Source organism: Schistocerca gregaria, chromosome 4 (genome assembly GCF_023897955.1).
Source record: "Schistocerca gregaria isolate iqSchGreg1 chromosome 4, iqSchGreg1.2, whole genome shotgun sequence".
Classification (NCBI taxonomy): Eukaryota; Metazoa; Arthropoda; class Insecta; order Orthoptera; family Acrididae; genus Schistocerca; species Schistocerca gregaria.
The window spans coordinates 329,086,482-329,108,684 of NC_064923.1; the positions used below are offsets into that span (position 1 = coordinate 329,086,482).

General features: G+C 39.4%; 1 protein-coding gene across 10 annotated transcripts in view; it reads left to right on the forward strand.

Annotated features, from left to right (window-relative positions):
* LOC126268005 (F-actin-monooxygenase Mical) overlaps positions 1–22,203 on the forward strand; it is a 505,795-nt gene that overhangs the window by 276,482 nt on the left and 207,110 nt on the right. For all 10 annotated transcript variants that reach the window (XM_049973389.1, XM_049973388.1, XM_049973387.1 and 7 more), the window contains 3 exons: positions 14,499–14,702; positions 18,856–18,957; positions 19,484–19,691. In XM_049973389.1, coding sequence (XP_049829346.1) covers positions 14,529–14,702; positions 18,856–18,957; positions 19,484–19,691 — 484 coding nt within the window. In that variant the 5' untranslated portion in view covers positions 14,499–14,528. The remainder of the gene's footprint in view (positions 1–14,498; positions 14,703–18,855; positions 18,958–19,483; positions 19,692–22,203) is intronic.

A 22,203-nucleotide genomic window follows, 5' to 3' on the forward strand; every position in this document is an offset into this window, starting at 1 on the left:
TTCACCCCTTGTAGTTTTAGGTGGCACTATCACAGCACAGGCCTACAGTGATGTTTTAAGCACCTTCTTGCTTCCCACTGTTGAAGAGCAATTCGGGGATGGCAATTCATATTTCAACACGATTGATCACCTATTCATAATGCACGGCGCCACGAACTTGTAAGTCATTTCCAGACAGGTGTCCAGATACTTCTAATCACATATTGTACGTTAATTATATGGGCTACATGAAATTTCTCACACGCATACTTGGCGGGAGACACTATTTTCTAGGCATCTTTACGTGCTCAATGTGCACTCAGAACTGAAAAGTGCGACATGACGCGATCGATGGGCATACTAGAGACACTGTTGAACACATCAATGTAAAGGTTCATTGGGTTTTCAGTGTGTTTTCCATTTCGTTGTCAGGCGGATCTTACTTTCCTAAAAGCCTTCCTAAATCTCCCGTAACGACCACGTTGAGGAAAACAGGAGAAATCGGAGCCACTACTGAGGCTTATCGACAATCATTCTTCCCATGCGCCGTTCGGTAGTGGAACACGGTAAGGTAGGGTTACATGACGTCCGGTTTTTAACGTTACTATCCTTTTTTTTCTATCTCTGTCCAGTTGTCCCGCAAAATATTCAGCGGGACGCAAATTATCCCGCTTTTTTGTAGTCAGCAGTAACCTTATCTTCTTTGCTTCATTTTGAGTTTTTACGTCTTTTTACTTCGATTTAGATTCATAGATACAGTTTTTAACATTTAAATGAGTCTTGCTTTCTCTTGAACGCAAAGATGGAATAAAGGGGCATTATTTTGGTCAAGGGATGGGGAAAGGTGTGAATGCTCAGTGCCTGTGACTTACGCGTTAGCTTTACGTTTCATATCGATTATTTGTGAACTTTGCATTTCGTATCGGCTATTTGCTACTGTAGAAATGACGAACGGGTCTAACAAGTTTTATTTAAAGAACGTTATAGGTCTATCAATGTTTAATTGTATTTGTAGTTACGAATTAGCTATTTACTGGTAGGTGGCATAAATTCGCAGCAGGTGTAACCGGCAGGATGTCTTTGGACTGTTACAGACAACAGTAAGAACTAGGCGTCAGTTCCAATATTGGGTCTGTTGTTTGCTGTGGATATATCTAGTTCGTGCCCGTTAATGTGGGAAAAAAGAAGTGTTCCTTCTCGAAAATCATGAAAGAAGAGTTCCCTTTCTTGAAGGAAATCACGTACGAAGGTAAAATGTACGTTGTGTCGTTTACTTTTTCCATTGAGCATGGAGGACATGCCGATATAATGCAGCACACAAAGGAAAAGAAGCACCCGTTGGCGGTTTCTGCGACAATTTCTAGCAGCATAACGTCCTTTGGAGGTACGAATAAAGTACGAACAGAGGAAGACATGCGCATCGCTGTGGAAGAATGGCTGTTTGCGTTCCATACCACAAAACACAGTCATTCTTTCCATTCAATGGACTGCCTGCCTCTTCTTATCAGAGACCTATTTGAGAAGAAATTCACATGTTCTAGTACAAGATGCGAATCGGTTTTAGTGACCGTTTTATCGCCGTACGCAGTGCATGAAGTTCAATCAGAACTCAAACATGCTAAGCATGTGTCTGTGATGGTTGATGCAGCGTCACAAAAGTTCAAAGCGTGTGCCGATTATGGCTAAGTATTTCATTCCTACCAGTGGTGTTCAGTGCAAAGTAATCTGTCTTCAGAACATTGGTGGAGAAACGACAGGGTTATGAGCTAGCTATATTTTGGATATATTATAAAAATATATTGTTGACAAGATTGTCGCATTTTGTGCAAATAACTATAACACTAACTTCGGTGGGTGCTAGAGGGCAGGCACAATCAATCTTTAGTCCAAACTGAACAGTGTCTTCAAGATGAACATTCAAGGCATCGGTTGTGCAGCCCATTTGGTACACAATGGAGTTTAAACAAGTACAGACGTTCTTGTTATTAACCTAAAACAATAGTGAATAATTGTTTTTCAGTATTTATCACATTTACACTATGCATGTGGAGGAAATTAAATCATTCTGTGATTTAGTTGACATTGGTACCAGGAATTAAAGAGTTATTGATATGTATAAACCTCTGAAATCTTATTTTCTGTCATTGCTGAAACAGTTTTTTCAGAACCGACAGTCACTTCTTTGGCTTCATTTCACACAAAGCCAATTGAAAATGTTTTCAAATTCAATCCAAAAGTTGGAAAGAACCACGATTTCAGCTAAAGAATCAGATGAGAAGTTATAGCTGCTTAAAGAAAAAAATAAGTAAAAGGAAATTGGGTAAATTTCAAACTTCAGTTTTTCTTTTTATTTATTTATTTATTTATTGCTCCGTGGGACCAAATTAAGGAGAAGTCTCCATGGTAATGGAACAAGTCAATACATGAAATTATAACACGATATTAGAAACAGATAAAAAGAAATATAAAAAACATATTCAGGTGACAAGTAAGTTTAAATAAAGAAAATCAACAATGTAACACAGGAATTTGCTTAATTTTTTAGATCTTCCAGGAGCGCCTCGACAGAATAGAAGGAGTGAGCCATGAGGAAATTCTTCAGTTTAGACTTAAAAGACCTGTCTCTGCAGACCAGCCACTTCCTTTACGACTGACCATATGGTTTTAATTTTATCCTGAGACTTAGTTATTCTATCTGCATACAATATACTTTTTGCCTTCCTAATAACATTTTAAGCACCTTACAATACCGTTTGTAATGGGCTGCTGCATTTAGATTCTGACTGTTTCTAACGTATTGATATAATTGCCACTTTGTTCTATAAGATAGTCTTATCCCTCCAGTCAGCCACCCAGGCTCCCTGTTTGTGATAGTACCCTGTTTTGAACGTTCTAACGGAAAGCAACTTTCAAAGAGCACGAGAAAAGTCTTGAGAAAAGCATTATATTTATCGTCTACTGTATCAGCGCTATAAACATCTTGCCACTCTTGTTCCTTTATAAGGTTTACAAAGGTCTCTACAGCCACTGGATCAGCTTTCCTAAACAGCTGATGACTATATTTTACACGTGTTGCAGCACTAAATCTTTTAGAGTTAAAATTTGTGCATCATGATCTGAAAGGCCATTCACCTTTTTGCTAACAGAATGCCCTTCTAGTAATGAGGAATGAACAAAAATGTTGTCTATGGTTGTTCTACTGTTCCCTTGCACTCTCGTTAGAAAGAATACTGTTTGCAGAAGATTATACGAATTAATGAGGTCTACCAGCATCCACTTCCTTGCACAATCACTTATACAATTAATATTGAAGTCACCACATATAACTAACTTTTTGTATTTCCTATAAAGTGCATCAAGAACCTCCTCTAGCTTTAGCAAAAAGTTGTGAAATCGGAGTCTGGGGATCTATAAATAACAACAGTTAGAAGTTTAACTCCACTAAATTTAACCACACATGCACAACATTCAAACACCTTTTCAGTGCAGTACTTTGAAACATCAATTGACTCAAATGGGATTCCGTTTTTCACATACATGGCTACTCCCCCACACCGCAAAGAGCTCCTCGAAAAGCTGCCAGCCAACCTGTATCCTGGTAAAGGAAGCCTCTGAATTATCTCCTTATTTAAGAAGTGTTCAGATACACCAATAATTTCAGGGTCAACATTTATAAGCAATTCACTAACTTTATCTGTAATACCTTGTATATTTTGATGAAATATACTAATTCCCTCATTACTAGGATACCTAAGCTTTGTCAAAAGTGGTTCCTTTGTTAGAGAGACTTCCCTTAAGCAGGAATACCTATCAGCTGACTTCAATCTAAAAAAGGTGCAGCTCTAACACCCACTACTGCTGGAATTTTCCCATGAATTATCCCACCAACCCCACTTATGCTGTCACCTATAAGCTTTGCTAACCTTACTTTCCCATACCTGTTGAGGTGCAGGCCATGTCTAGTGAAACCCGCCCTGCTGATAGACTCCACCGATACAACTGAAATGTGATCCATGCTTTCTATCATCAGCGCACCCCCAAGTCTCATGTTATTACGCCTGACGGCTGTATTAAGGTGAGGCCGATCGTGACGCTGAAACAGTTCCACGAAATGCACATTCGTGTTGCCAGTCTGAGTGGCTATCTTTTCCAGCTCACAATCTATGTCATACTCCCCATCCCTATCAATACTATTACCAGCCCCACCCACAATCACTACCTGATCCTCTTTAGTAAAATCCCTACATAACCCCCCTATGTTAAGTCACCTGAGCCAATCCTGCATTAGGCTTCACAATGCTGGTGACCTGGTACTCACTCCCCAGCACTTCCTGCAACTGCTGGCCTACACCTCTGCCATTAGAACTACCTAACAACAGAAACTTCTTCTTCCTCTTCGACTTTGCAACTGTTCTAGCCACCGTAACTACTGAGGTCTGCTGCATACTTCTTACATCTACAGCTACTAGAGATCATTTCTGCAATTTTGATTAACTTGAAAAAGGAAGGTATTTTCACTCAGTCAAAATACGAAACGATTACCAATTTTTGTGACTTATTTAGAAAAGTTGACTTCTCCATTTCGACCTCTGAAGTAATTTTATTGGATAACACTGAAAAATCCTGTTTCTCGGATTGAACTTTTAAACTGTCTGAATATTCTTAAGGCAGTAGATTCAGATGCAACATTTCAGATAAATGATGTATTGTTTGATGAGATAGGATACGTGAACAACATTGTATCCAAGAAACTTGAGGAACGGGAAAAAGCTAATTTGGAAACTGATTAGAGATGGTGTGATGTATTCCATACGCTCAAAAGTATAGATTCTTAATGTGGAAAATACGGAGATGCTTGTGAGTTTTGCTCTTGTTGTATCAGGCACAAATGCTATTGTGGAAGGGGTATTTTCAATTGCCAATTCTCTTTGGATTCTGGATAAAAAGCGTTTTACCACTGAAACTATTGAAGCAATTGTACTAATTAAGACTCATTATCAAGACCTTACAGTAAGGAGCTCTACAACCTGCTATTAACCAATTCTAAGGTTTTGATAGATATTAGGTCTTTTGATAAGTACAAAGTTAGTGACAGTGTGCCTGACACAGTAGCTAAACGGTCTACAGATTTTTTTATGTCTACATTAGTGTTCATTAAAAAAAAAATTCTATCAATTTCTCATTATTATGACTTATAATGAGTTTTTGGAAAAACAATGAATTATCATATGAAGCAGTACCATTACAAGAATGTTTTGAAGTTACTTGTTAGAATATATGCCTTTTTGTATGTATAAACTTGGGTTTTTATTTGTTTAGTAAATCGATGCAGTCATATATGAAGAATATTTTCGTTTTATCAAGTGTCCCGTGTTTTAGCCCAATTTTTCGCAGATATTCGTGTTTTCACGTGGGAAATCTGGTCACCATAGGTAATGCCACACACCATTTGCTTGCGGAGTATGGCGTAGATGTAGACTATATATGTTTCAGACAAGAAAAGAATAGGCGTCTTTCAAACGTTGTGCTGCAGAAGAATGTCAAAGATTAGATGATTAGATCAAACAGCTAATCACGATGTACTGGCTCGAATCGGAGAAAATTGAAATTTGGCTAAAAGAAAGGGATTCGCTTATAAGGCACATCCGGACGCATCAGTACATTGTCAGTTTGGCAGTGGAGCGAAGTGTATACAGTAAAAATTGTAGAGGGAGACCGACACAAAAGGATGTAGGTTGCAGAGATGAAGAGGCTTTTTCAGGAAAGCCTAGCGTTGAGAGATAAAAGAAACAAATCTTCAGAGGGAATGTCACTATAAAAACAACATCATTAACAAAAACAACGCCAATTTGAGGATGTAGTGTGTTACAGGACTCTTCCTGAAATATAAACTTTCGAAATTTCTACAATAAGCCTCTCTGAGGTGCACAACGCCTGCCTTCTTGTGTTACCACTGCAGTTTGTTGAGCATCTTCGTGACACGGTCACGCTCACTAAACAACCAAGTGACGCAACCTTCCACTTTTTGTTGGATATTGCCTGTCTCTCCTATTAACCTAATCTCATAAGGGTCCCAAAACGATGAGCAAAACTCTGGATTCAGTCGAATAAGTATTTTGTAAGCCACTTTTTACGTGGATTACGTGTGCTTAATGAACACAACTGCGATGTTTCAGCGTCCTGCGATGTATACAACCCGCACTGCATTACTCGGAACAACGTCTTTTTAGTTATTGCTACCCGGCACAACATATAAAAAACCTTTGTTGTCTTCAGGTTTCTTCCGCATGCACAGCACCATTTCACGGTTCTTAAACCAAGCGTTAGCAATGTTTAAATTGTCCTCTGTGTAAAATTCTACCATGTCGCCACTTCTTTCATTTCTTTTTCCCAGTCCATGTTATCTTTGTATGTTTCTTTCTCTTGCATTTCACACTATCGAATTCCAGCTCCCCATCACAAATTTTCGTCGTCTTTAATTATATGAATATTTTACCTCATCACACTTTTTTCATTTTCTCCATCATATAAACTTGCACTTCTGTGATGATTATTGACTTCGTGTCTATCTTAGCTATGAAACATCTGCATCTGTACTCGGCAAACAGTCTTCCGGCGTGGGGTGGAGGGTACTTTGTACACCTATGTCTCTTCCCCCCGTTTTCCTGTTTCAATCGCGAATGATACATGGGAAGACCGATCATGGCCGGTAATCCTCCATGTGGGCTTGCATTTCTCTAATTTTATCTTCATGGTCTTCTCGCGAGTTATACATGGGAGTGACAAATACATTTTTTAACTGTTCTAGAGAAATGTGCTTCGGAACTTCAACAATAATCCACACCATGATGCTAAATGCTTCTCTTGCAGCATCTGTCATTGGTGTTGGTCGATCATATCTGTGACACTTTCGTGCTTACTAAATGAACCTGTAACAAAATGTGCAGCTCTTCCTTGGATCTGGGTCAATCCATACCAAGTGGTGTAAAAAAAAAAAAATAAAAATAAAAAAAATTGGTTGCTTGGCCATCTCAGAAAAAAATACACTCCTGGAAATGGAAAAAAGAACACATTGACACCGGTGTGTCAGACCCACCATACTTGCTCCGGACACTGCGAGAGGGCTGTACAAGCAATGATCACACGCACGGCACAGCGGAAACACCAGGAACCGCGGTGTTGGCCGTCGAATGGCGCTAGCTGCGCAGCATTTGTGCACCGCCGCCGTCAGTGTCAGCCAGTTTGCCGTGGCATACGGAGCTCCATCGCAGTCTTTAACACTGGTAGCATGCCGCGACAGCGTGGACGTGAACCGTATGTGCAGTTGACGGACTTTGAGCGAGGGCGTATAGTGGGCATGCGGGAGGCCGGGTGGACGTACCGCCGAATTCCTCAACACGTGGGGCGTGAGGTCTCCACAGTACATCGATGTTGTCGCCAGTGGTCGGCGGAAGGTGCACGTGCCCGTCGACCTGGGACCGGACCGCAGCGACGCACGGATGCACGCCAAGACCGTAGGATCCTACGCAGTGCCGTAGGGGACCGCACCGCCACTTCCCAGCAAATTAGGGACACTGTTGCTCCTGGGGTATCGGCGAGGACCATTCGCAACCGTCTCCATGAAGCTGGGCTACGGTCCCGCACACCGTTAGGCCGTCTTCCGCTCACGCCCCAACATCGTGCAGCCCGCCTCCAGTGGTGTCGCGACAGGCGTGAATGGAGGGACGAATGGAGACGTGTCGTCTTCAGCGATGAGAGTAGCTTCTGCCTTGGTGCCAGTGATGGTCGTATGCGTGTTTGGCGCCGTGCAGGTGAGCGCCACAATCAGGACTGCATGCGACCGAGGCACACAGGGCCAACACCGGCATCATGGTGTGGGGAGCGATCTCCTACACTGGTCGTACACCTCTGGTGATCGTCGAGGGGACACTGAATAGTGCATGGTACATCCAAACCGTCATCGAACCCATCGTTCTACCATTCCTAGACTGGCAAGGGAACTTGCTGTTCCAACAGGACAATGCACGTCCGCATGTATCCCGTGCCACCCAACGTGCTCTAGAAGGTGTACGTCAACTACCCTGGCCAGCAAGATCTCCGGATCTCCGGATCTGTCCCCCATTGAGCATGTTTGGGACTGGATGAAGCGTCGTCTCACGCGGTCTGCACGTCCAGCACGAACGCTGGTCCAACTGAGGCGCCAGGTGGAAATGGCATGGCAAGCCGTTCCACAGGACTACATCCAGCATCTCTACGATCGTCTCCATGGGAGAATAGCAGCCTGCATTGCTGCGAAATGTGGATATACACTGTACTAGTGCCGACATTGTGCATGCTCTGTTGCCTGTGTCTATGTGCCTGTGGTTCTGTCAGTGTGATCATGCGATGTATCTGACCCCAGGAATGTGTCAATAAAGTTTCCCCTTCCTGGGACAAAGAATTCACGGTGTTCTTATTTCAATTTCCAGGAGTGTATATTTGCTGGGTGAATTCCCCAATGTTTAGTAGTCACAAAAATATTTTTTTAAAAATTTATTGTTCATTATTTTGAAACGGCGGCCATATTTGCTCCTAGCCGCATAAGTTTTTTCGTATTTGCAAGCAATACATTTTTTACAATTATTCAGTAATGGATTGTCCTAAGCCTTTCACATAAAATGCATTTAGTTAAACACACTCTGGGCTACAAATTAACATCATTATCACTTAAGTGAATGTATTCTTTAATATATTTTTAATAGTTCAGAGTTATCAGCCACAAATTTAAAAAAACTCCATTTTTGAACAGTAGTTATCCAATGAAAGATTAATTTCCCAACTTTAATATTTTTCTGCTATTACACTGTAAAGTATAGTTACGTTTTATAGAGTACCAACGGTGAGCAGCTCACACGTAAAAAAAAAAAATACTATTTTAAAATATCGACTTTCTTAATTTTTCCATTTTGTGGCCTGCAATATCTTGTAGGGGGACCAGATAAAAATTTGAAAATTTCACTGTTAATAGACATTTATGATATCAAACTTCAGTATAAATTTCAACTTTGACATTCAAAAATACGTTTTTAACATCTGCGATATCTAGGCTTATGGAATAAAATTATATCAGTTACAGTATATAATTTAATCATATCTATGATTACTTACTTTTTTTATTGAAAATAAGCCTACTAATTCCATTATATTGTTCTCTTATTTGTTCACTCAGTTCACTAAGTTCGCCCAGTCACAGTTGTAAATTCCATGGGAGACAGCTTCCTTAGTACATTTTAAATGGCATTTAAAATTGATCCTTCTCAATTTTTTAAACGATGTTTTTGGTCCTGGAGGGTGATAAAATACAACACGTACATCTTGGTTTTGACAGTCAATATTATAAACTTCGCCAATCCACCACTGTTCATCGTAAACACAAGCCACTATGTCTTTATTTTGAAGAACCAGTTGTACAAGTTTTTCACGCTGATGAAGTTCACTATCAGGCGAAGTTGTGATCTTACACTTCAGTAAGTTGTGTGAATGGGGTATAAAGCAATGAAGAGATCGAGTGCCTTTAATCTTCTGACAAATGTTGTACCTCTCCTTCAGGACACTGTCATAGACTTCTTGTATTTCCTCACATTGTACAAAAACATAGGTAATTCATTCGATATGTTGTTTACAGAATTCAAACATTTCTTGAGGTGTTATGTTATGATTGTCATCGGTCCACTGCAGACTTGCTTTTGTGAAAGCTCGCTTTGTTGTACCTCCAACACCATCACAAGCATTCTTCCCATGGCATGAAGCAAAAAAGTGCCATTCTACATCAAACCCAAAATCTTCTTTATGAAAGGAGATGTCAATATTTTTTGTTTGTTTTTATATTGACTTGCTGCCCCATCCTAAAAGTAAAGCAGCCTTTTTTATGGTAATGAACCTTTAACACTCCATTAAAGTATGTACTAAGTCACATCTCTCCTGTGGGAATGACGTGCTGTGCTCTGTTTGTCTGAATCTCTTCAATACAGTCATACAATTGGTCTAATATTCCGTACACTCGTATGTTGTTCATTCGGTGGCAGTGCGGAACTGTCGAATGCCTTACGGAAGTCTAGAAACACGGCATATACCTGGATGTCGCTATCTACTGCTTTCAGAGTCTCGAGGACGAACAGAGCGAGCAAAGGTTTCACATGATCGTTGTTTTCGGAACGCACGTTGATTCATACAGAGGAGATTTTAGGCCTCCAGAAATGTCACGATATGCGAGCATAAAATATGTTCCAAAATTCTACAACTTATCGACGTCAGAGATGTAGGCCTACAGTTTGTTCGGCGACCCTTCTTGAAAACGGCAGTGAACTGTGCCCTTCACATACCTCCCGCACACTGTTGTCAGGATCGTGTTGGTATTCCGTCAGGTCCTGTGACCTTTTCTATCCCATGCTCACTTATTACGATATCAGCCATTTTGTCGTTCCTGTGACGATTTAAAGGAAGTACTACAGTGCGATCTTTTTCTGTAAACAGTTATGGACAAAAATGTTTAGTATTTCCGCCTTTCCTATGTCGTCCTCCGTTTCAATGCCATTACCGTCACAGAGCGTCTGGGCAGATGGCTTCGATTAAATCAGTAAAGATTTAAGAAATTGTTACGGTCGCTATGTCATTCACGTAGGTTTACTCGCAATCTTAATTTGTTATCCAAACATTATCATCCGGAATGACCACATAAAACAAAGCGGAAACCATGCTGAGATTCGTAGGAAGAATCATACAGGGATTTGACACAGTACCATTAAATAATTTCTATCTGCGCATGATGAATAATGGTGCCTTTTTACCATTAATGCAGTTACAGCCTTCTAGTGTGGATGCACCAGATCAGTAGAAGACGGTAATGTTATGAGAGGAATTCCAGATTAGCCAAAGACTTAAACATGATTGTCCATTGGCTCCTCCGCTGTCTAAAATTTATCGGGAAAAAATTATTAAAGACACGGAGAAGTGTATGTAGCCAGATGGGAGTGTGAATGGCAGAAGACAAATTATATACACTCTCCTATTTGTGGCTGACAAGGTGAAAATTGTCAAAGATAGTGATGAAGCTGTTTGAAGATCATTTCAAGTAGAAGTTAAAAATAAGCACAAAGAAAATTGAATATACCATAGTGGGTGGTGATCAATACTGAAGTGGAATACTTAAGTGCTGGAGTCTAACATTTAGACCACATCAAAATATGAAGCAATCAGGAAAATGATGGAAGTGGAAGGGATCATAATGGAAAGTATTGAGAGGAAAAGTTTACTAAGTTATGGCCATTTAGAACAAATAGATGGTAATAGTTAGCCAAAGATGATGTGGAGGTGGGCGCCAGAGGGAAAAAGGAAATATGATTGACTCTAATGTAGGAGAGGCCACCAGTTCTGCAGATTGACTGTGGTAAGCGATTGTGTTTAGGGTAATGGGAGAGGGGCCAGGGAGCTGGCAAAGGGTTGCTGACTGCTCCAAGGGTGCAGCAGCTGCACATAGTAGGATGTGGGAGGGAGAGACAGCAGGTACTCGTGACACAGATACTGGCACCAATGAATTTGTTCAGTGCTGATGACTCTGTGGAGGAGTGGGTGAGGAAGGGGTGATGGAACGGTGGAAGAGGAGACTGGAGGACATAGTCTGGGAGCAGGATAAGGTGAAACTAGGGTTTTGTAGTAGGGTGGACTTGAGTGTGAAGCTCTTGGCTTCTGGAGGCCAGGATTAAAGGAGTGAGAGGCGCGGTGCAAGGGCAACTCCCATCTCCTTAGCACAGAAAAGCTGGTGTTGGGGGAAGGACACAGATGACACGGTTTGTGAAGGAGCCATGATTTTTAGTAAAGTTGTATTTATATTTTGAGAAATATCAGTTTTTGCATTAACAATGAAAAATTTCCAAAATCGTGATGTCTTACGTGTATAGCAGGCAAAACTTACAAAATTTTGTGAATAATCATTATTTGAATCCAGGCACAGATCTTAAAAGCATTTTGTTTCTATACACATATAGGTGTATACACAATACAAATATGATTCTAGTAACAAGCATTCAAATTCTGACCCTGTGTGCATGTAACTTTGGTGGATCAAGTTGTGTACTGGAGTAGTAGATCAGATTGTGTATTAAAATGAGTGTAGTTAACTGTCCAGTGTCATTAGACAGAGTACTGTGACAACTCTTGGTCACTGGTTGATTTTAGACATCTCTTGTTCTGTTTAACCTGTTGTTCCCATACTCACATACCACTGTTGTAGCCTTATGTTTTGTACAATTACAGTAAATCATATGTCACATGCCTTGGCATTTCACTACATCTGGGAGTGTATCATAAATATGTTTGCATCATAAGTGCAGAACTGAGGAATGCTTGAAGAGAAATGGTGAGAGTACTGCATAAATTTCAAGACAGGGAAGTGAAATCCTAAACAGGAAAGATAAGGACAGCAGTGGATCAGCATAGTTTCTTGGACTTATTAGTTCTTGAGAACAACAGTGAATCAACAGTAGTTCCTTGTCTTTGTGAGTTATGATAATTTGTCCCTTTATTTTAAAAGAGAAGTAATGGAAACTAGTGTGTTTATATTTGGTGGTCTTATTGACCATAACAGACTCGACATTCCTGGTATACTTCAATATGACATATACTTTGGTACTAAATATGGAGTTGGAGTAGGGATTTTCCAAATCTGATATTCAGAAATTGATGAATTTAAAGATAAAGTTGAATCCAAGTGACGGCTCAGGGAGGGCAGTGCAAGCATTAACTTGATAGTTCAGTATGATGAAGATAGCTGTAGGGTCATTATGAATAAAATCTGCAGAAGATACAGTGTGGCAATTATTAAACTATATGAAATAAAATTGTCATTACTTCTGAACAATTTGTGTTAGGACATTCAAACTGCACAGTCTGCTGCAGGGTATGATGGGAATTAGTACATGCTGTATAGTTCGGTTTAGAGATGAAGCCCACTTTCATTTGGACAGGTTCACCAGTAAGCAAAACTGGGGCACTGAGAATTGGCATTTTGTGACCAAGAACTCTCTTCAACGGGTAACTGTGTGGTGTGCCATGTCCAGTCATGCGATGCGATATTCCTTGATGGCACAGTGACTAACGAGCAGTCTGTGAAGGTTTTGGAACATGATTTCATCCCCATTATCCAAAGCGACCCAGATTTTGACAAGATGTGTTCATGCAAGATGTAGCTCGACCCAGTCAATTCAGGAGTGTGCTTGATATCCTGGAGGAGCACTTTGGGGACCGCGTTCTGGCTCTGAGAGTCACAGAGGCCACTGGCATAGGCCTCAATTGGTTGCCATATAATCCAAATCTAAACAAGTGTGACTCCTTTTTATGGAGCTATATTAAAGACAAAGTGTACAGCAATAACCCCAAAACCATTGCTGAGCTGAAAACAGCCATTCAGGAGGTTATCGACAGCACTGATGTTGCAATACTTCAGTAGGTCATGCAGAATTTCACTATTCATGTGCACCATATCACTGCCAATGATAGCAGGCATAACCTAGATCCACATATCTGAAGTGACATTTACATGTTGAATAAAGTGTGTGCATGCCCCAATATAGTTCAGTCATTGTTACACTATAGGTGATGAAGTATGGGAACAGTACTTTGTTTGTATTGGTACATTGTTGTGGCAGTGGCAGTTTCATATTTTTGTTCATATCAGAGTTTTCATATCACAAATACGCAATTTACATCTTTGCCTCTCAGGCTGCATCATCTGTGTACCATGTAGGACTTTACTGCTCAGTGATGGCTCTTGAACTTTTATAAACAGTAATAAGGTTTATATTCAGTTATACAGCTGATGTGCTTTTGATTAACCTACACTTTCACAAATTGTTATTACTACTGACATATTACAATTGTTAACTTTTCCAATTTACTGTCACAATATTGTGAGAGATGTGCAAGAGTAATCTTTTGGATTGGTATTTTTATTTCTTGTACATTGATGAGAATAATTAGAAATTTATGCTTTAGGCAAGCCTATTGTTGAAACTGATTCTCAGCTGATTCCTAGTATTCCTATTCCTAATATTAGTAGTTCTCATTGGAACTTTCACCTTAGAGCAGCAAAATCAAGATAAGATGATGATGATGATGATGATGATGATGATGATGATGATGATGATGATGCAGATGTGGTGGTGGTGGTGCTGGTGATGCTGCATATGAACAATAATTTATTACTTTCTGTATTGACTATAAAGTAACTTTCTATATTGACCATAAAGTAATTTTACTTCCTTTGTATTCAGTTTGATTCATATGTTCTTGCTGAGCTATTGATTTAACAGGTTGTTGAAAGATTTAAGGAACCAGTCCACACCTCATACAGGTTAAAAGATGGACTGTTTAGATGATACCACAGAGATCATTGTGCAATGCCATGTAATAGTTAACTATGTCACTTTTACTTGGTTAAAGTGAACTTGACTGTTTTTAAAGGAATGTACTTCCTTCTGTTGCAGATTCCAGTACTGTAAATCCAATTCTACACCATGCTAGAACCAAGAAAACAAGCAGTTCCTCATGAAATAGCACTGGCATCAGAGAAATTTGACCAGTTCTGTGCAGCCTCCAGTTTAAAAACCATACTGGGACACTTCCGTGAGCTTTGTGACCTCCTTTCCATAAAACCCACTGTGTACTCCTCTTTCTACCCAAAGCTGAAGGTAAGCAGAATGATAACTGTGTTACCATATACACATTTTCTTTATTCCACCAAATTGACTGAATTGCATGAAACTACTCATTAAAATTGAGAACATTTTCTCTCTTGTGATAAAATATGTGAATAATTCATTTGTAAGTGCTGCTAGAGTGTTTAAGATCCCCACTAGGTCAGAATAAAGGAAGATATTGAAGGAATGCAGAGGCGGGCTGCTACATTTGGAACTGGTTGGTTTGATCAGCATGCGATAATTATGGAGATGCTTCAAGAACTTGAATGGGAAGATAATGATATTTTCATGAAACACTATTGAGAAAATTTAAAGAACAGGCATTTGCAGCTGATTCCAGAACACATCTACTGCCTCCAACATACATTTTTTGTAAGGACTGCACAGACAGGATAAGCCTTGCACAGTCATAAAGACAGTCATTTGTCACTTGCTCCATTTGTGACTGGAACAGGAAAGGAAATGACTGTTAGTGGTGCATGGTACCCTCTGCCGTACACCACACAGTGGCTTTCAGAATATGTATGTAGATGTGAATATAGCTGTAGTTATCATAGTACTGGAACAATGTCATCGGCGAACCTCAAAGTTTGTATTTCTTCTCCATGGATTTTAATTCCTACTCCAAATTTTTCTTTTGTTTCGTTTACTGCTTGCTCAATATAAAGATTGAATAACACCGGGGATATTGTACAACCCTGTCTCACTCCCTTCTCAACTACTGCTTCCCTTTCATGTCCCTCGACTCTTATAACTGCCATCTGGTTTCTATACAAATTGTACGTAGCCATTCACTCCCTTTATTTTACCCCTACCACCTTTCTCTAAGTCTACAAATGCTAGAAACATAGGTTTGCCTTTCCTTAATCTTTCTTCTAAGATAAGTCGTAGGGTCAGTATTGCCTCACGTGTTCCAACATTTCTACGGAATCCAAACTGATCTTCCCCGAGGTCAGCTTCTATCAGTTTTTCCATTCGTCTGTAAAGAATTCGCATTGGTCCTTTGCACCTGTGACTTATTAAACTGATAGTTGGGTTATTTTCACATCTGTCAACACCTGCTTTCTTTGGGATTGGAATTATTATATTCTTCTTGAAGTCTGAGAGTATTTCTCCTGTCTCATACATCTTGCTCACCAGATGGTGGAGTTTTGTCAATACTGACTCTCCAAAGGCTGTCAGTAGTTCTAATGGAATGTTGTCTACTCCGGGGGCCTTGTTTCGACTCAGGTCTTTCAGTGCTCTGTCAAACTCTTCACGCAGTATCATATCTCCTATTTCATCTTCATCTACATCCTGTTCCATTTCCATAATATTGTCCTCAAGTACATCACCCTTGTATAGACCCTCTATATACTCCTTCCACCTTTCTGCTTTCCCTTCTTTGCTTAGAACTGAGTTTCCATCTGAGCTCTTGATGTTCATACAAGTGGTTCTCTTATCTCCAAAGGTCTCTTTAATTTTCCTGTAGGCAGTATCTATCTTACCCCTTGTGAGATGTGCCTCTACATCCTTACATTTGTCCTCTAGCCATCCCTGCTTAGCCATTTTGCACTTCCTGTCTATCTCATTTTTGAGACGTCTGTATTCCTTTTTGCCTGCTTCATTTACTGCATTTTTATATTTTCTCCTCTCATCAATTAAATTCAATATTTCTTCTGTTACCCAAGGATTTCTACTAGCCTTCGTCTTTTTACCTATTTGATCCTCTGCTGCCTTCACTACTTCATCCCTCAAAGCTACCCATTCTTCTTCTACCGTATTTCCTTCCCCCATTCCTGTCAATTGCTCCCTTATGATCTCCCTGAAACTCTGTACAAAGTCTGGTTCTTTTAGTTTATCCAGGTCCCATCTCCTTAAATTCCCACCTTCTTGCAGTTTCAATCTACAGTTCATAACCAATAGATTGTTGTCACAGTCCACATCCGCCCCTGGAAATGTCTTAAAATTTAAAACCTGGTTCCTAAATCTGTGTCTTACCATTGTGTAATCTATCTGATACCTTTTAGTATCTCCAGGGTTCTTCCATGTATACAACCGTCTTTCATGATTCTTGAATCAAGTGTCGGCTATGATTAAGTTATGCTCTGCACAAAATTCTACCAGGCGGCTTCCTCGTTCATTTCTTAGCCCCAGTCCATATTCACCTACTATGTTTCATTCTCTCCCTTTTCCTACTCTCAAATTCCAGTCACCCATGACTATTAAATTTTTGTCTCCCTTCACTACCTAAATTATTTCTTTTATCTCGTCATACATTTCATCAATTTCTTCCTCATCTGCAGAGTTAGTTGGCATATAAACTTGTACTACTGTAATAGGCGTGGTCTTCATGTCTGTCTTGGCCACAATAATGCGTTCACTATTCTGTTTGTAGTAGCTTACCCTTACTCCTTTTTTTTTTTTTATTCATTATTAATCCTACTCCTGTGTTACCCCTATTTGATTTTGTATTTATAACCCCGTATTCACCTGAACAAAAGTCTTGTTCCTCCTGCCACCGAACTTAACGAATTCCCACTATATCTAACTTTAACCTATCCATTTCCCTTTTTAAATTTTCTAACCTACCTGACCAATTAAGGTATCTGACATTCCACATCCGATCCGTAGAATGCCAGTTTTCTTTCTTGTGGTAACGACGTCCTCTTGAGTAGTCCCTGCCTGGAGATCCGAATGGGGGACTATTTTACCTCCAGAATATTTTACCCAAGAGGACGCCATCATCATTTAATCATACAGTAAAGCTGCATGCCCTCGGGAAAAATTACGGCTGTCGTTTCCCCGTGCTTTCAGCCGTTTGCAGTACCAGAACAGCAAGGCAATTTTGGTTAGTGTTACAAGGCCAGATCAGTCAATCATCCAGACTGTTGCCCCTGCAACTACTGAAAAGGCTGCTGCCCCTCTTCAGGAACCACACGTTTGTCTGGCCTCTCAACAGATACCCCTCCGTTGTGGTTGCACCTATAATACGGCTATCTGTATCGTTGATGCACGCAAGCCTCCCCACCAACGGCAAGGTCCATGGTTCATGGGGGGGAGGGGGTGGGACATTAGTGATAAGCCGGCATAAACCTGGTACCAGTCGTGTCGTGATGTAAGGTTGGATGGAGGGGTGGAGTGGGTTTTAGGGCATCACCAGATATTTACATTAAGCAGTCCATATATCATTTTGATTATGAATGTTTTTCTCCAGGATAATTCTTACATTGTGGCTTGGTACTTTTATTAGTCACATAGTGTAGTTACCAGGTGTTAATTATACGTTTGTTTTGAGACTTAATGTAACATTGTGTACATTATGTTTGTAATTTCTCTGGCAGCAGTCGTAAAAATAAATTTGTATAGACATTAAAATGTGAAAATAGATGCAAGAGAATGTAGAAGTGGACAAAGGAGGGTTCTAAACTCAGTTGTTTGTTGAGACAGAACCATTGTGTACAATTATTACAGATATAAAAAAAGGGAGAATTGTTGAAATACATCAGAGTATAATGTGATGAAGGACGATGTATCATGAGTGTATGAAAATTGTAATTAAATATTGGCAGAGGAATTGGTTAATAAGTTCAGAAACTGTGCAAATGAAGCTAGGCTGAATAATACAAAAATGGGACAGACAAGATGGAGAGATCAAAAAAGTATTTAAAAGTGTGTAAATTTGAAACTAAACACTAAGAAATACTCTTGATAGCTGCAAAAGGGTATTTCAAGAAAAATACACTGCAACTCAGAGAATAAACAAGATTTGTATAAAGGAGGAGTGAGGGAGATAAAGCAAAAGAGAAATAAAGCTGGAGCAGTTTTATGAAGGGAGGTGATTGAGAGGGTGTCTACAGAGAGGTACAGATTTAAAAGAGTCTGTATCAAATTATGTAGGTGATTGAAGGTAGGATTGCAGAAACAGAAAAAATTCTGTTAGTGGAGTTTGCTAATATTTGTGACGTGTAGTAGAAGAGCTGTGTCCTGCAGTAAATAGAAATATCTGTTTGGCAGAATGGCGGTGGTTGCTAAAATTTATGGTTTGTGTAAGTCTGATGCCTTTGTTGTTTTTAATGTCACCATTGTCAGTGGTGCTGTTTTTATATATAATTGCAGATGACAATATTTCTGATATGTTACAAGTGTTGTTAATGTGTTTCAGTCCAAGCTACGTTCCTGGAAGGCTCAGGCACTATGGGCAAAATTCGACAAACGAGCGAGTCATAAATGCTACAATCGAGGGAAAGCTAGTCCAAACTCAAGGGTTAGTACCAGTTATGGTGCTCCATAAATTCTGTGGTGCTTTATATAGTATATTAGCATGATATGACACTAGTTCCGTTAATATTTTTTATAATGGTTTAATGTACTAATAACTGTCTACATTCTAAATGTTTGCTCATTCTGAAATTATATAATTTTCTCACTTAAAATGGAACTTGAGTTAATAATATGAAAGTAGAAGATCACTTTCTCCTCCCTTTGAATCTCCCTCCCTACCTCCATCACTGCCTGTGTTGGAGAAATTAAATTTAGTACATCCACAATTGTAAGGCCAAATAACTTTATTAAAAATCAGTATTTATTTTTGTGGCAGTGGAAGCAAAGAATTGGGGAAAAATGACAGCATGTTTTCTTATAAAGAATAAATAGAATTATTTAATTTCACTGCCATTGTAATTGACTCTTCAGTTTTGAATAGAAAGAAATGCATTACACTAAAAAATGTGACCAACTTAAATCTTCACATTTTTTTTTTAATGTTTGATGAACTTAACTTTGTATTACAGGTACTGATCATTGGGGCAGGTCCCTGTGGTCTTAGGACAGCAATTGAAGCACAGTTATTAGGTGCAAAAGTTGTAGTTGTCGAAAAAAGAGATCGAATAACACGACACAACGTTCTTCACCTGTGGCCTTTTGTCATCCATGATCTCAGAGCTCTAGGGGCTAAGAAATTTTTTGGGAAGTTTTGTGCTGGATCTATTGATCACATAAGTAAGTATACAGTTTTGAGATTTAACTATTGTTTAGATCATAAAATAAATGATAGGAGTGACGTATGCACAAGAAAGTGTGATTATATAATATGTAGATACCATGATAGTGGATACAAAAAAAAATCCACTCGCCAAGTGGTGGCAGGAGAATGCATGTATAGAGGTATTAAAATCTGCAAGCTTTCGGAACCAGAGGCTCCTTCCTCTGGCAGAAGGGTTGAAGTGGAAGGGAAAGGGGTGAAGGAAAAGGAAAACTCTTCAGCCAAAAGGAGCCACTGGCTCCAAAAGCTTGCAGATTTAAATACCTTAATATGTGTGTTCTCCTGCAGCCACTTAATGAGTAGGTGTTTTATCTATACAATTACATTATATTTTCTAAAATTATTCTTTTCATCTATGTACCGTGTTATTATCTGACAGAAAGCTCATATTTTATTTTCCTCTCATAACTATTTTTGATGATACATTCTGACATAGAGTGCAAGGCCTTTGTTATTTTTGTTTCCACTTTCATTTTCTGATACACTGTTCTCATACAAATGAGAATAATGATACTTCCTGAAAACAGATCTTTGTGTGTAATTACTTTCACATATTTGCCTGCTCAGTATTATTTGTGATTTCTATTGTGTATAAGATATTATTTGTTTGTTTGTACATCATTTGAACTAATCAGTATAACATTTTTTCATAAACTGTAATGGAAATAACAATTCAATTAAGTGTGACAACTGAAAACATGTAAGAACAGAAATGAAACAATGATAGAGGTAGTTGTAGTGCAGGGACAGGTGGATGGACATTGAGAGCAGGCAGTTGTAGGACCCAAAGGATGTTTTATGGCTCTGTGTGTGGAGTGGGGGGGGGGGGGGGGGGGTAGTTATCAGATATGTTGTATTTGGTGATGAAAGATGCTCTTGGTCACAGTTTATCATTGGCTGATGACGAGTGTGACCAGCTGACAGTTGGGTGATGGTCATGAAGTACTTGCAGTGGGGCTGATACATGTCCTGCACTTTACATAACAAAGACGTAATTTGAGGATGTGAAGCAGATGAGAGTTATTAAGATATTGGTTGGTGAGAAAGAATTCATTTTATTGACTTGTCTAACTGCCCTTTGTTTTGCCCCAGTTTTATTTGTGTTATCATTCTCTCAACTGAAAAGTAGGTGTGGTTGGCAAGAGTTCAGTCAGCTGTATGTGTAAGGCATGGGGTAGTAGGTCTGAAGTAGATTGGACATAGGGAATGTTAGTATTTAGGAATGAGGCATAAATAGAGAGAATCCAAGGATATGATTATTGTAGGTGCTCTGTGTTTATTATGAAAAGTTAGACTGCAGACAGTAGGCTGTGGGTGTCTGTAATCAGATACAGTGTGTGATTTGTGTGGGTTACATTTTGTTAATTTTGGGAAGCATGTAGGTATGGATGTTAAAAGGCAGAAGAATTCAACTTGAATGTTCTGGATGTATGAGCAGAAAGAGGAGGACGTGCTGGACTTACAGAATTGTGTACCTATTGCAGGAATTGTAGATTAAGGTATCAGGCAGTCACTAAGTCATTCAATATCTTAATCCTGATCTGGGTTTCCCATGGTCCGAACTTGCTAAATTGAATGCTGGAGTGGTTCCATTGATTAGGCTATGGCTGATTTACTACCATAGCTTCACTTACTCCTATCCTACTTTGTTAATGTTTTATATATGTATATACTATTCCTGTAATGTGTCTGACATGTTCAGTACTATTGTAGTAAATGCTCTATGGATGAATAAATAAATAACCACTCAGTGTCATCGCAACCGACATAAAGCATCCAGCTACAGAGAGGATGATGAGATTATTGCTCTTACATCAGTTATCCGGTTGGTCTTATTTGGGAGGGATGTCTTTCAATAGTTCTGAGAAACCTAAAGGATTTGCATTTTTGAATAATATGTAACAGCATTATTGTGGGTTTGCTTCGGATTTCAGTATTACACAAGCTTGTATCTATCTCTCTCTCTCTCTCTCTCTCTCTCTCTCTGACTCTCTGAAGGGTGGTAGACTTCAGTTTATTGGTAGAATACTGGGGAAGTGCAATCAATCTACAAAGGAGAAAAGGAGATTGCTGTCAAATCACTCATGTGACTGGTTTGAGAATATTTTTAAAGTGGGCAGGACCCATACCAGATAGGATAAACGGGGGATATGGAATGTATACAGAGAAGATCAGCACAAATGGTCACAGGTTTGTTTAATCGATGGGAGTGTGTCACAGAGGTACTGAAGGAACTGAACTGGAAGACTCTTTGAAGGTAGATGGAAACTATCCCAGGAAAGTCTGTTAACAAAGTTTCAAGAATTGAAAATAAATGGGTACCCTAGGAATATACTGCAACACCAAATGTATAACTTGCATAGGGCTCATGTGGTTAAAATTAAAATAATTACTGCATGCACATAGGCATTTGAAGAGTCATCCTCCATGTGTGAATAGATCAGGAAGAAATACTAATAATGAGTACAG